General features: G+C 45.2%; 2 protein-coding genes across 3 annotated transcripts; both read left to right on the top strand.

Moving 5' to 3' along the window:
• The first annotated feature begins 4,797 nt into the window (after nucleotides 1-4,797).
• dnajc1 (DnaJ (Hsp40) homolog, subfamily C, member 1) lies at nucleotides 4,798-10,800 on the top strand. 2 transcript variants are annotated; one of them, XM_084912432.1, is made up of 12 exons: nucleotides 4,798-5,073; nucleotides 5,912-6,013; nucleotides 6,112-6,158; nucleotides 6,238-6,403; nucleotides 6,504-6,601; nucleotides 6,685-6,778; nucleotides 8,451-8,532; nucleotides 8,627-8,793; nucleotides 8,903-9,022; nucleotides 9,438-9,486; nucleotides 9,789-10,156; nucleotides 10,236-10,800. In XM_084912432.1, exons 1-12 carry the CDS (start codon nucleotides 4,813-4,815, stop codon nucleotides 10,302-10,304), a joined length of 1,623 nt encoding a protein of 540 aa, XP_084768558.1. In that variant the 5' UTR covers nucleotides 4,798-4,812; the 3' UTR covers nucleotides 10,305-10,800. The 2 variants fall into 2 exon arrangements, with proteins under 2 accessions (XP_084768558.1, XP_084768559.1); XM_084912433.1 differs by having other exon boundaries at nucleotides 4,891-5,073; nucleotides 6,095-6,158.
• Nucleotides 10,801-11,416: 616 nt separating this feature from the next.
• c18h7orf25 (chromosome 18 C7orf25 homolog) lies at nucleotides 11,417-15,639 on the top strand. The gene is made up of 2 exons (XM_084912434.1): nucleotides 11,417-11,560; nucleotides 14,142-15,639. Exon 2 carries the CDS (start codon nucleotides 14,158-14,160, stop codon nucleotides 15,403-15,405), a length of 1,248 nt encoding a protein of 415 aa, XP_084768560.1. The 5' UTR covers nucleotides 11,417-11,560; nucleotides 14,142-14,157; the 3' UTR covers nucleotides 15,406-15,639.
• Nucleotides 15,640-15,671: the final 32 nt, after the last annotated feature.

Here is a 15,671-nt window from a genome sequence, read left to right as displayed (position 1 = left end):
TTATTGGAAGTTAAATAATTCTTTACTAAAAGATAAAATGGTTAACATGCAGATTAATAAATTAATTGTTTATTATTGGAACAAAGCTAACAGAGAGAAGTCCTTTTGTACCAATTGGGAACTTTTTAAATTTGAAGCATGCAAATTCTTGAGAAGATACGGGAGTCAAATTGCTAAATTAAGGAAAGCTGAAGAACAAGAAGTAATAAGCAGAATTGCCTCTTATTACCAGAAGTCCCCAGAAGAAATCTCAGAGGAAGATAAATTGAGTTTACTAGAACTTCAAAATAAACTGGACGGTTTATATCGACGCAAGGCTGAGGGTGCTTTTGTAAGATCCAGGAAGAGGTGGCTGGAGGAGGGCGAACAAAATTCTGCTTACTTTTTCAGACTTGAAAAATACAGATCAAAAACAAACTCTATTCATCAACTAAATATTAATGGCATTGTCTCTGACAATCCTGGAGAAATTTCACATTTCTGTGCCGAATTCTATACTAAACTATACAACTCAAAATATAATGAGGCTGTCTCAACAGGATTTTTCAATAATATTAAAAACCTAAAATCTATTGTTGTGGAAGATAGAAGTTATTGTGACAGCCCTCTGACTGTGGAGGAAGTTTGTAATTCCATTTCTGCACTTAAGGCCAATAAATCTCCCGGCACAGATGGTTTGACTGCAGAGTTTTATAAATCATTTTCTAATCTCCTGGCTCCGTTTTTACTGCAGGTTTTTACAGAAAGTATAGAGAATAACACCCTCCCTCCTTCTCTTACTCAAGGTCTCATAACACTTATTCCAAAACCAAAGAAAGACTTACTCTTTATTGATAATTGGAGACCCATCTCCCTGCTCAATAATGACTATAAGGTTATGGCTTTAATACTTGCTAACAGAATTAAAGAGGTCTTGGAAACAATTATTGATGAGACACAATCAGGCTTTATGAGAAACAGAGACATTTCTAATAACATTAGACTGGTTTTGGATTTACTTGATTACTCTGATCTGGTACCTGACAATAGCTTCATTCTCTTCCTGGATTTTTATAAGGCTTTTGATACAATTGAACATCAATTTATTTTCCACTGTTTGGAAAAATTTGGCTTTGGCAAGTTTTTCTGTAAAGCTGTCAAAACCTTATACACAAATGGCAATAGTTCTATTAAAATGATTAACGGCTCCACCCCGAGATTTGACCTGAAACGTGGTATTCGCCAAGGATGTCCTATTTCACCATATTTATTTTTACTTTGTACACAAATTCTTGCAACTAATATTTCAAACAGTGTTGTACAAGGAATCACCATAGCTGATAAGGAGCTCGTCATCAGCCAGTTAGCCGATGACACCACACTCTTCTTGAAGAATGCAAACCAAATCCCACCAGCCCTTACTGTGATTAGTGATTTCTCTGAGGCCTCTGGTTTATGCCTAAATCTAAAAAAGTGTGAGTTACTAGCAATTAAAGACTGCCCTGCAAATACTATCTGTAATATCTCTGTTAAACAAGAAGTCACATACTTGGGACTGTTAATATCCAAAGACCAAAAATCAAGATGCTCTTCAAACTTCACTCCAATTATACAGAAAACCCTAAAAAAGTTCAACCAGTGGCTGCAAAGGGACTTGTCTTTGAAAGGTAGAGTGTTAATTACTAAAACTGAAGGGATATCCCGATTAACATATGCTGCTCTCTCCTTACATCTGGATAAGAAAATTAGTAAAGATATTGACCGTATGCTCTTTAATTTTATATGGAAAAACCGTACGCATTATATTAGAAAAACTGTTGTGATGAATAAGTACGAATGGGCTTAACGTCCTAGACTTTTCTACTTTAAATAACACTTTCAAAATTAATTGGGCTAAACATTTTCTTAAAAACCCTACCTCTATCTGGAACTTCATACCATATTATATTTTCTCTCGTTCTGGTGGCTTTAATTTTATTTTGAATTGTAATTACAATGTTGAGAAACTCCCTGTAAAGCTTTCATCCTTCCATAAGCAGGTCCTCTTAGCGTGGACCCTCATTTATAAACACAACTTCTCACCTCACAAATACCTTATCTGGAACAACAGAGATATTTTATATAAAAATAAATCACTTTTCCTGGAAACTTGGATCCAAAATGGGATCCTATTGGTGGCTCAGCTGGTTAGTAAAGAGGGACAACTACTTACTCACGACGACTTTATTGCACTATATAATTTTCCAATCAGTGTTCAGGAATTCTCAATGGTGCTTGGTGCCATACCCTCAGGGACTTTAATGTTATATAAAAACACTGACAGCTCAATATCTACCTCAGTCACTCTCCCTGATCCAGCTGAGTCACCAATAGGAAAAATCTGCTTTTCACAGGAACTTGGTAACAGCAATAAGAGAATACGTAGTTTATTCCAAGAAGATATCGTCTCTCTCCCATATATAATATCTTATTGGAACCGCTTTGTTCCAGATATCAAGTGGAAGACAGTCTGGATGGTCCCCCATAAATATTTGATTGTAAATAAGGTGAAAGAAGTCTCATTTAAAATTCTACATAAATGTTATCCAGCCAGTCACTACATGGTAAAATTTAAAAGGGACATAAATGCTAATTGTACTTTCTGTGGGGATCATCCAGAAATTGTGACACATCTTTTTTGGTACTGTTCTTTTACACAGAGATTCTGGAAGGAATTTAGCAGGTTTGTTATTGTCCATATTTTAAGGGAGTTTTCTTTACGATGGGAAAATGTTTTATTCTGTTTCTTTAAGTTCCCCAAGAAGTATGATAAATGTTTTTTTATGATAAATTTGTTAATACTTTTAGCTAAATTTTTTATCCATAAATGTAAGTTTACTAACAAAACACCATATTTCTGTCATTATTTTAAGGATGTGGAAATGTACATACAATCAATATCAGACTCCACCAACAAAAAGGCTCTCAAAACAATATATGTATGTGAATTTTTGCGTGTATTCTTATAATTGTTACCTTTTTCTTTTACCGTTGGCTTTTTGTGTTCATGTTCTGTTGTTTTGTATGCTTCATCTGTTCGTATGTTGTATACTCATTGTTTGTTAAATAAAGTTTGAAAAAGAAAAAAAAATCGGGTCTACCCGATCCGTACCGCGCATGTGCAGATGTTTTCTTCTTCTTCTGTTCGTTTAATGGCAGTTTACTCCCCAGTGTACGAGGATACCGCCACCTGCTGACCGAGCGAATGAACCCTTTTGTAAACTGAATTAGCGTCATTACAAACGTGTGTTAAATTTGATTTAGTGATAGTCGAGTGTGTTTATGCTTGTCTGTGTGGAGAGGATTGACTGGAATAGTGATGATGATGTCCGCTATCACTGTCAATTGTCAGTAAACACTTAATCCGGCTGATGAATCTTCACGTGACACATTGCTAAGTCAATATTATTAAGTCTGTAATTAGGCGCCATTCTTCTTATTTTACGGCGCTGTTGTTCAATCGGGGGACGCTCTCTGTTGAGGAGAAAAGCATGAATTTGTTTGTATACGGAGGTGTCCATTGTTTAAATGTCCCGGGCAATCGAAAAGGAGGCAGAGCTGTTGAGAAATGCTAGGAGCTAACTGGACGCTAACCGTATCATTCAAATATATTGAATGTCGCAATGTTGGCAAAGAGAGGAAGTGACGTAAGATTTGCGCATGCGGGGTACCGATCGGGTTTCCGGTACGGATCGGGTTTTTTTTTTTTTTTTTAATTAAACTTTATTTACAAACAACAGTATAACATACAAGGTACCATCATTAATCCGATTATGTTACATCCTCGGTTGAGCATTATAGCAAAAAAACAAACAAACAAACAAAACGAACAAAAAAAAAAAAAACAACAATAAGCACAAAGCTAAAAGAGTTAGCACAAAAAGAAAGAACAGTCATTGAAGGATTTGAACCAAAGGCAAAAAATAACGTGCAAAAAAAGGGCAGTCATGATTATAAAATAGGGAATTTTTTTTTTAACATAGGTTAAATTCTTTAAATAAAACAACAAGTTTATGAGCTTTCTTGTTATTCACAAGTTTCAGCGATTTAGCCCAGAGTCTAAAGTCATTCAGCCATCTGTTTATACATGGTTTAGCTTTAAAGTATCTGCATTTGTGAATAAAAAATTTTCCCATTAACAAAAATGTCCTAATCAACAGGTCAAAATCTGCATTCTCAGCAAGTATTCCACATTTTATTACTGTCACCGTCAAATGTGGTAACTGAATTCTCCTGGACTGTAGCCAGCTCCACATGTCAGTCCAGAAGGAGTGCACTGATTCACAGTAGAAAAAGAAGTGATCCAGACTTTCAATATCATCTTCACAAAATGTGCAGGCGTTCACATCTAAGTTAAATTTCCGTCTTAAGAATTCATTGGTTGGATAAACCTCATTAATGATTTTAAAGTGAACCTCTTTTACTTTAGGGGAAAGAGGAAGTGAAATATACTTTTGTCTTATCGCCTTAACCTCCATGGTCTCAAATTCTTTAAGGATATAATTTCTTTTAACCGGATTAGGGCAAATTTCGTTTATCAAAATATTCCTGATCACTTTGTTTGTAAACCTGCTGTCACCAAATTCAACTCCAGCTATGCAGAGCTGCCTCAGTCCAGGAGAAATTTTAGAGTGCACAATATCTTCTTTTCGGTACGGATCGGGTAGTGACAGAAGCTCCAACAGGTTAAAATGAAATGACGTCAGTACCCCAACGGGGCGGAGCATAATCACGTGATTGAAGAGGCGCGCGGAGCTGCAGCGGGCCCGCGCGGGGGCGCTGCTCCTCGCAGCCATGAACACCACAGACGAAGAAGAAGAGCCGGATGTTCCGGACCGTGTGAGGTGGCTGTCGAAGCGATCGGGTCCCCGGGTCTCTATGGTCTCTGTAGCCGGATCCAGGAGCGGGTCCTCGGGGATGGGGCTCCTGCTGGTCTGCTTGGCCCTGCTGGTCTCCGTGGTCCCCCCTCTTAGCGCATGGGACGAGGACCTGGAGCTGCTGGACCTGGTGGAGGAGATCCCGCAGACCTTCTACCAGTTCCTGAACGTGGAGCAGGTCCGTGCCGAGCCGGGTCTGGTTAACTGTTGTCATAATGAAAGATTATAGCGACGATCACAGCTGATAGATCCGTTAGAGAAGGTGATCAATAATCAGACCAGATGTTACCTGATCATGTGTTTTTTTAACCTGATCAATAGAACCTGCAGCAGGTGGAGCCAGGTGGGTGGGGAGGCTGTTATTGGTTGCTTATTAATGTAATGCTGTGTTTCTGAGCATGTGCAGTTCACACAGCAGCAGGTTGCTCTGTGATGCAGACGGCGTCGGACTCTGACATCAGGCGGCGTTGAGCTGCTCAGAGGAAGTTGGTGTTTTTCAGGCCGATGAAAAAAACCACAATGACTCTTCTTCTTCTTCTTCTTCTTCTTCTTCTTTTAATAAACGGGCTGAAGAGGCCGTCTCTGATTGGTCAGCAGGTGCCTTTATCTAGCTTTGACTGATTCTAATGCAGGTGCTCAACGCCTTCCTGAGCACTTCCTCTACACCTGTGACATCAAAGGAACCCTGGTGGGAATCAGCTGCGAGAAAGTAAATGTTCAAATAAAGACGAGTCACAGGAAGTTCATCATATCCAGGTTTTCTCTTAGTTATCTCAAACGCCATCAGAGATGATGTCTGTGGCCACGGTGGTTATCCGCCGTCTCCGTTAACCCGGGCTCTCTGCTGCAGGCTCCGAGTGCCGCCGCTGTGTTTCCTGAGCCGCGTGACAGAGACTCAGCAGCGGATCAGCGTCGTGTTCTACACCATCACACGGGCCTTCATTCACTGCTGTCAGAGGAAACATCACCTGGTCTCAGGTGTCCAACGCTGACCTCTGACCTCTGTCTCCCTTCAGGAGGCGTCGGGAGCAGAGATAAAGAAGGCGTACCGCCGTCTGTCCCTGATTCTGCACCCCGACAAGAACAAGGACGAAAACGCAGAGACACAGTTCAGACAGGTGGGAACAACGACAAACAACAACAACCTTAAACACAACAGCAGCACAAACGACACCCTCGTGAGACCTGATGACTGTTAGCGTGTGTGTATTTGCAGCTGGTGGCCATCTATGAAGTCCTGAAGGATGAGGAGAGGCGCCGCAAGTGAGTGTTTACATCTGTTTACGTCAGTCAGTGAGAGCCAATCAGAGCTTGGCGTTCTGACAGGTGTGTGACTCCTCAGGTATGATGACATCCTGCTGAACGGGCTCCCTGATTGGAGGCAGCCGGTGTTTTACTACAGACGGGTGAGGAAGATGAGCAACGTCGAGCTGGGCTTCCTCCTTTTCGTCATCCTCACCGTGGGGCACTACGCCGTCATTTGGTCCATCTACCTGGAGAAACAGCTGGTGAGTTGGCCAATCAGAGCGAGGTCATGGTATATCTGCTGCAGCCAATCCGAAAGGAGCAGATAGAAATAGCCAATGAGGGCCGGTCTTCTGTCTGCAGGATGAGCTGCTAAGTAAGAAGAAGAAGGAGAAGAAGAAGAAGCTGAACTCCAAACCTGCAGAGGAGCTCAGGTGTGTCAGTCAGGAGCGGGCTGACAGGTACGGTGTGACATCATCACCTGTGGAGTTCCTTTGTGTGTGTGTGTGTGTGTGTGTGTGTCTGATGTGTGTGTGTGTTTCAGAGACCAGGAGCGACCTCATTGGCAGGACATCCTCCCTCTGAAGCTCAGCATCTGGATCTACCTGTCCATTAAGAACCTCCCCCAGGCCGTGCAGGTAAGAGTGGGCGGGTCTCCTCAGTAGGCCATAGCCACAATGCCTCTGCCTACCAGGACGTGAGGGGGCGCGGGTATGGCAGCAGTCTGGGCCAATCACAAACCTAGATGTAATTAGAGCGACTGCAGACTGAGCAGCGCTGAGGAAGGAAAAGCTCCACTTTAACAATAAAGTTTGGCCTGTTTGAATCCACAGCTGTGAGATGTGCACACACTGATCAGGGTCACATTTGTGATCTGAGGGATTCTTTAAAGTTTAACGCTCTGGATTCAGAGCAGATCTGACCCCAGGTCAGCCGGTGTTTTAGGACCAGAACAACTGTAACAGGATCGTGTCAGATGCTTCACACCCTAATGCTCTAACCACAGTGGGATCTTCCAGGAATGATGACACTATTTTCCAGTGATACGATTGGTCGATGAAACCCCGTCAGAGATGACGACCGTCAGCACAGAACCAGCTGAGCCCCGAGGGCCCTCCTGGGCTTCCTGCTGAAATCAATGGAGTGTTTCTCTGCAGTTACAAAGCTGTAAATATCACAGCAGATGTTACTGTGTCAAAGAGGCTGGGACACAGGAAAGTAGGTCGCCTCACTGATTTCTGCATTTTATTGCATAGAGCCTCTTTGAAAATATGCTTCAGTCAACAGTAAATATATTCATCATCTGTGCAAAGATTTGTGCTGTGAAACAGTGAGAGATCACTGTTGATGATAACCAGGCGTTTGGCACCATCTGTCAGTTACATTTAGAGATGAAAGCAGAAATGATGGAAGTTTATTTACACGCCTAAAAATGTTTGGTTTGAGTATTTGTCAAGAGTCGCCTCCACTCTCAGGTACACCTTTTCCATTTAAAGTCTGAGCGGCTGTAACTCTGGCTTCTATTGGCCGATTTGCATGATTGACACCTCTTTTTAATCGTTGAGCCAATAGAATCACGGTAACGTTGTCGTGTTTACGTCAGTTCCATCAATCAGAAGTTGCAACACGAAAAGTACACGTGTTACTAAATTTAAGATCCTCGTCCAATCAAATGTCTTTAACTGGGCAGAAAACTGGATTGTTTTAAACAGGAAACGGCTCTGAGGCATTGTGGGAGATTGAGTTATTAAGGAAACAAGCTGGATGTTTATTCTGTGAAAGCAACGGGAAAAGTCTGACTTTATGTCATTATCGAGCGGTCTGCTTCTGCGGCTGGTTCGGTAAATCTTCGTTGGAGCGTGACGAAACTCGCAGTTTAGGAATCTGTACTGTTCGCTCGGTTAGCTCGTGCTATCGAGGCTCTGTTCTGCTTGTTTATGGACATTTCATGAAATTATGTGACCATTAACTGTTTGTTGTTTTCGCTGTTTGGTGTTCGTAGAAACAGTTTATACGAGCTTGTAGCTGAGATTCAGAGGTTCCTGTGGATGCCACACACGCCGGGACTTACACAGCCAACCTCCTGTTACAACCGATGTAACGGGAACACACCCTCGGTACCGGTACGCTTTGAGCTGGTTAATGTGGCGATCTTTGGCACAGAGCGGGAAAAGGTGACGGCTGCAAGATAGCGCTGTATCCATGGAAATATGAAAGCTTCCTGTCCCACAGCCTGATGACGTAGCAGTGGAAATCCCTTCTGGTCCCGGCTCTGGTGCTCCTGGTTCTGACCCAGTCTCTCTGTTGCAGGAGGTGAAGCAGTACTATGAGGACTATCAGCAGATGAAGCAGGAGCAGAGAGAGGCTGAAGCTGAGCAGGAAGTGGCTCCACGTAAGAACAGCTGATCAATAATCAGTTTTCAAGCTGCCAGTTTGCCTTCAGAGTGATCAGTAATCAATCAGTAATCGCTAACCCGTCCTCCTAGGAGAGAAGCGGCCGAAGGTGAAGAAGCCGAAGGTGGAGTTTCCCGTTTACGAGCCATCGGCAGAGAACCAGAACCACACCCAGAGTTATGACCCGTCCACATCTATCGAGGACATCGAGGAGCAGATGGACGACTGGCTGCAGGACCGCAGAGCCCCCAAGAAGAAGGTTATTGATCGCGTATTGATTGCTCACATCAGGTGTTAAAGAGGACCTGTACTGGTTCTGTTAAACGCGATCCAGCCTCTGTGAACGCTCTTTGTCTGTCTGTCCTCAGGCTGCCGATTGGACTGAAGACGAGCTGAGTCTCCTTAGCAGGTTGATGGTAAAATTCCCAGGTGGAACTCCGGGCCGCTGGGAGAAGATTGCTCATGAGCTGGGTCGATCTGTCAGCGATGTAAGTGTGTTTGGTCTCGACGGGCACTCTGCTGTGAAGGCTGTCCTATCATCATCTTCTCCAATCAGTTCAGTTCAATTCAGTTTTATTTACACATAAATCACAACAACAGTCGCCTCAAGGCGCTTTATATTGTAAGGTAGACCCTACAATAATACATACAGAGAAAAACCCAGCAATCATATGACCCCTATGAGCACTATGAGCAACAGTGGGAAGGAAAAACTCCCTTTTAACAGGAAGAAACCTCCAGCAGAACCAGGCTCAGGGAGGGGCGGCGGGAGGAAGACGTGCTGTGGAAGAGAGCCAGAGATGAATAATCACTAATAATTAAATACAGAGAGGCGTCATTTAACAGGGACATACTCTCCTGGACCTTCTCTGCTTCCTGTCACAGAGTCTGTTTCCTCTACAGGTGACGGCTAAAGTCAAACAGATGAAAGACAGCGTGAGCCACACCTCAGGTAACTCCGCCCACCTCCAGCTTGCCTTCTAGACAAAAATGTCGCCACAGTTCAACGTCGATAAACTTCTCATTTCCAGGTCGCGTTTCTGTGGCGTAGCTTTGATTACTGATTACCGTGAACAAAGTTTGTAGATGACCAAATAAGACGCTGTAAAAATATGTTGTTACATTTTTGACACCAGTAATAATGTCAGTCGTTTACATATGTGTCCAAGTTCCTTATAGGACTGTCACGTTCTACTCTTTGGTTCTACTGTCGGCTCTGTCCATCAGCCGTACTCCGATTCTCTCGTGTTTCAGGTCTGGTAAAGCTGTCGGAGCTAAAGGCGCCTCCTCTTCCTGTGAAGTCACATAATGTGGACGACAGCATGATGACTCAGAGGGAGGGCGAGGCTTGTGAGGAGGAACAAGAGGAGGAGGTGGAGGCACCGACGGTTCGCAGGAGGAACAGGAAGTGTTCGGATGGGGGGGAGGTGAAGGTCAGAGGTCGTCGGCAGAGAGATTTTGACCCGGCGGCAGTGGACGAGGAGGAGGCGGAGCCTCAGCCGGAGCCCACCGTGTGGACTCAGAACCAGCAGAAACTGCTGGAACTCGCTCTGCAGCAGTTCCCTCGCGGGACGCCCGAGCGCTGGGACCGCATCGCCAAGGTGGTCCCGGGAAAGAGCAAGGTGAGGCGGGGGCGGGCGAACTTTCGACAAGTGATTGAGAAGCGATCAATAACTGACGGATTGTGTGTATCGATTACAGGAGGAGTGCATGATCCGCTATAAGATCCTCGCCGAGCTCATTCAGAAGAGGAAACAAGCCAAGAGCTGATGCACGGTTCTGACTCCACCCCCCTCTGGTCAGGTGACCGGTCCGCTGCCTCCTGATTGGACAGAATCACAGCACTTAGAGGATTGGACAACGAGGCGACACACACACAGATAACTGATCAGAATATTGATTAGACGTTCTTCCAGACTGAGCATGCTCACAGCATTGATCAGAAATTCTGTGTGATATCAATCGACTGATCGATATTCTGATTTGTGATCATCAGCCGGTCACGCCTTTGCTTTTGGGCCCCACCCTCTGCTGTGTGTGTGTGTGTGTGTGTGTGTGTGAGAAACAGGAAGTGACCTCACAGTCTGATGTGCCTTAATCTCTCTTCAGCCAATCTCGTGTTTACTCATCAATAAACAGTATTTATTAGCTGCCTATTTGTTTTTCTTTGACTGAAATATTTACAATAAAACCTTGTTTCTATTGATTGATTGTCATCGGCACTGATCAGCTCATGAAATAAACGTCTGATTTCTTTTCCTCTTTACCTGTGGTCAATAGTTTGAGTTCTGCTCTTTAACACCTTTTTTAAATATTGATCAAACTCAGTTGATAACGTTGTATTACAATATTATTTTATTGATCATTTTCACAGATCAGTGCCCTGTAGATGCTGAAGTGATCAATAAGGTTATGCTTATTCAATTCCACCGTCAGGCCGCGGTCTGTCTGTGTGTGGTTAACATGTTCCCGTGTCTGAGTGGCTAACTGCCCACAGGTGTGAATGTTTGTCTTCCTCTCTGTGCTAGCAACACCTGACCAGGGCGTTTCTACCTAAGACAGCTGGGACAGGCTTCAGCCGCGAATCAGAATGGATGGATGCATGTTTCCATGGTAACCAGGTAACCAACTGATAAAGAAATGAAGCAGCAGGAAGCGCTGTGGAAAGTACAGCGTTTATAGAGATTGACAGACCACGTGACTTTCGCGCATTGCATTGTAGGTACGAGTGGCAACAAAATCAAAACACTGCATCAAGCGCTAGCATTTCCAGCACCGGTAATCACCTGGGATCACATCCATACAGCAGCAGTGACCGGAACCTGGTCTGTGTAAGCCTCTCTCATTACGAGCTCTTATTTTGTATTTAAGGTTTGAACTCCGCCTTTGTTCTGAAAATCCTGCCGGAAGCGGCCGGGTTCTTCCTGCCAGCTGAGCAGAGCCGCAGAGGAAGAAACTGCTGTCAGTTAGCGTTAGCATTAGCCTCGCAGGTAGCACATTTCTGCCGCGCACACGTCACTGCTGCCGTAAGTAACGTCAAAGCTTCCTTTTAGCTTCTGAACTTTTTTAAAAAAAATATATGAATTACTTCACAGATCAACGTTTAATACCGGGCTGACGTCATGTTAGCATCATAGCTAACGAGCTAACGTTCAAAGGTATGCGAGTTTGTACAGGTGAGTTCATACCTGTACAAACTTCAGCTTTAAGGGTCGAGTAAAGGAAAACCCAAAGCTGTCCAATCAGAGCACCTCAGAAATATCGCCTGCATTCAGCTCACGTGGGTCAGCTTCAAGAAGAACAAGCCGCACGGTCCAGGTCAAAGGTCACGGGACAGCGATCAATTATCAGTAGTGAATAGACCGGATCAGCAGCGTGTGTGATATAAACACCTGTGTAAGCAGCTCTACAACAGCTGACGTCATCAAACTTTCCTGACCTCTGACCTTTAGGAAGAGCTCTGTGAGTAACGCTTACAGTACAGTATAGATGGGTTAGTCACGAGGTGAGGGAGAATTTGGAGAACTGACCAACCTTTGATGGGGTGATGCTGAAGGCACGCCACGGCGAACCTGCAGAGGGTTCATGTTTGTTCAGGTTAGCTGAAGTCGACAGACGTGTCTCAACTGTGACGTGGTCGGAGAGCTGCTTCGTTCATTGTAGTGTTTGAATAAGAGGACAACGTCATCAGACTTCATGTGTAATCCACTCAAAGGGTAGAGTTGGGATTATGGCAGCAGTACAAGCTCTGTGCCCCCAAAGCTAGGTCTGCGTATCGCTGGTTTCTACAATCTGCAGTTCTGATTCACAAGGTCCTCATTATAATTCTGATCATTTATCAGTTATATCCATGTATACAAAGAAAGCTGTGAGACTTCATCAGAGGTGTGAGCATCACAGCTTTGTGTCAAAGTAACTGAGGATAAAACATGAAGCAGATGTTCCTGGCCTGGCTTTTTATAGCAGATAACCTTAAAATATTCTGCAGTAGAACAAAAACTGAAGAAAACCATGAATCAACATGTGAACATGAACTGGTGCTGCTGAAGGGAAGCAGAGCAAAGTTACAGAGGTTTGATTACAGACACAGCTGAGCAGTCATTGAGGTTTACATGTGTTCAGTACTGTAGAGCAGAAATGGGGCTGTGACGTCAGAGGCCGACACACTGAACACAGCAGCAGACTGGTTCATGATGATAGCAGAGCTTTGATGGTAAACTGGTGTGTGAGCACACTGAGAGAGAGAGAGCTGTAGGGCTGTGCGATATGACCAAAATCTTATATCCCGATATAAAATATCTATCGTCTGGTAACGATATAAATCACAAAAATGTAACATTTTCTGTAAATTCTGTGAATCTCGGGCAGCTCGACTTGCGTGAAGTGTTTCCAGCTGCGCGTCGTGTACCTGGAGTCGAGTGTTTTAACCGATGCATGAAACGATACATTTTTAGACATAGGTTGTAACAGCTGCCGTTTTCTTTGTGAGTATTTATTACACGGCGTGCTGCGGGGAAAAGCCTGTTCTAACGTTTGAATCTAAGGTTTATTTTTTAGCACCTGACGGCTCTTTTTTGCTTCTCATCCGTAAACACTGCATCTTTCACGTGATTCAGTTTATTTTGAAAAGTCTCAACAGGATCTTGAGCTTTATTGTGAAAGGTGTATGTGGAAAATAAACAAGCGGACACGCGGTGGTTTTACCGTTGTTGTTGCTAACAACAACACATAAAAACAAGTGCTTGTCTGTCTGTAGTGTGGTTATATTAAATATAAGAGAGAGAACTTTAAGAAATTAATACAGCCACTACTGTGACCATCAAAGCCATGAACAAATATTGGCGTAAACAGTTTATTTTGCGACACCACGAAACAAACGATAGCGTAAAATGAAACGACAGATGTTTTTATATCGTCATCCGATATATATCGTTATATCGAACAGCCCTAGAGAGCTGTGCAGGAAGTAAGAGCCAAAGTCAGAGGGGATGAATGAGGATGTTTGAAGCGTACTTTGGATCTTCTTTGGCTGCTGGTTCAGTCAGTTTAGCTCAGCGTGAGGAAACCTGCAGAATCTGCCAGATGTCGACTTTCAGCCCGTCTGTGAACGATCCACGCTCTGTGTTCACGTCTTTGTGTGGAATGCGTGTACCTGCTGTTTGCTGTTGTTGAAGTAGTTTTGTGAGCTTTAAGCTGAGACCCAAAATACATTTAAAACTGATTCAATGAGTCGATGTCACAATAATCAAACTAAAAGATTTTACTTTTAAACCCACTGTCCCCAACAGTGACAGACGGTGAGCGTAGAAGGGATGGCGATGTCAGTGCTAGGTGAAACGAGGCGGAGCAGGTGGTGTCTCGTCAGACGGGCGCCGTACAAAGGTTTTGGGTGTAAACAGAGAGTGAAATAAACACTTACGATGACATCATAAAACAGGTTAGACTGGGTTTAGTCACTGGCTACCTGACTTCCTGTCTGAGTCACTGCAGGTGATCTTCCTGACCTGTGCAGGTGAATCGGGAAGATGCACTTTGAATGATTCGTTTGGAGTCGTTATCTCGGCTACAAACAGGAAGTGACCTCTCTGATACGCTCTTTGTCCTCAGGTGTGATGCAGATGCCATGTCCTTGCAGGCTGTGCTCCAACAGAGGATTAGCTCTGCCCAGCAGCTGCTGCAGCGGGCGGAGACGCTGTGTCTGGGTGTCGAGGGTCACCAGAAGCTGTGTGGGAAGCTGCGAGCCGAGCTGCGCTTCCTGCGGCGGGTGGAGGCAGGAGAGGTGCACGTGAAGGAGTCTCACCTGCACAGCACCAACCTCACCCACCTGACAGCCATCGTGGACTCTGCACAGAGTCTGGATGACATCACAGCGCTGCTGCACGTCTTCACCTACCAGGACTCTGCCGGGCATCGCCGCACCCTGGTGGTTGACGTGGTCGCCAACGGGGGACACACTTGGGTGAAGGCAGTGGGCAGGAAGGCGGAGGCTCTTCACAACATCTGGCAGGGGCGGGGCCAGTATGGCGACAAGAGCATCATACGGCAGGCCGAGGACTTCCTGCAGGCAAGCCGCCAGCAGCCTGTACACTACTGCCACCCGCACGTCATCTTCGCCTTCTACAACGGCGTCTCCAGCCCCATGGCTGACCACCTGCGGGACATGGGCGTGTCCGTCCGCGGTGACATCGTGGCTGTGAATGCTGTGGCAACTGAGGAGGAGGAAGAGCAGCACCAGGAGGAGGAGGAGGAACAAGCTGAGGACGGCGAGGTGGACGAGGAGGAGGAGGCCACGTCAGAGCTCACGCGGGTTGACCGCGGCACAGTGGTGGCCAGCCTGGCGTTCCCAGCACAAGTGCATGTGGAAGAGTGCCGGCGGGTGAATCTGGACATCACGACACTCATCACGTACGTGTCATCGCTCAGCCACGGCCGGTGCCACTTCGCTTTCAGGGAGCATGTGCTGACAGAGCAGGCCGCCCAGGAACGCCGCCAGCAGGTGCTTCCGCAGCTCGACGCTTTTATGGAGGGCAAGGAATTGTTTGCCTGCCGTGCCGCCGTCCACGACTTCCAGGTCATTCTGAACACGCTTGGCGGGCCTGGTGAGAAGGAGCGCGCTCAGAAGCTGCTGGCCCGCCTCCACGTGGTGGATGACCAGCCGTCGGAGCGCACTCTGGACCTCACGCCCAGTGCCAAGATCAACCGCCGTTCACTCATGATCTTTGGCACCGGAGACTGGCTGAGGGCCGTTACCATGACAGCAAACAGCCGCTTTGTCCGGGCGGCAGCCAATCAGGGCGTCCGGTACAGCGTGTTCATCCACCAGCCAAGAGCGCTGACCGAGGGCAAAGAGTGGAGGGCCACACCCGTCTGAGGCCACGCCCACAGTTGACTCATCTGCGGCAGACTGTTTCAATCAATCAGGCTGATCAGACATCAGTGTCAATAAAGCTTGGGTTTAAATGAAAGTTTACAGTGTGGAGAAAAAAAGTTTAGTTCAAAGAAAGGAGAGAAAAATGGAAAACTTTAGTTTGAGTCTTTGTGTGGTCACGTGCTGCTTAAACTTCCTGTATATGTATCTGCTCAATAAAGTAAATGTACTGATCAATTCACTGAAACCACGAGCCTTTTTAAATAAAG

Source organism: Perissodus microlepis, chromosome 18, assembly GCF_051167445.1.
Source record: "Perissodus microlepis isolate ML-2025 ecotype Zambia chromosome 18, ASM5116744v1, whole genome shotgun sequence".
NCBI lineage: Eukaryota > Metazoa > Chordata > Actinopteri > Cichliformes > Cichlidae > Perissodus > Perissodus microlepis.
The sequence above is the reverse complement of the archived record's forward strand: the minus strand, read 5'-3'. Positions and strand labels throughout refer to the sequence as shown.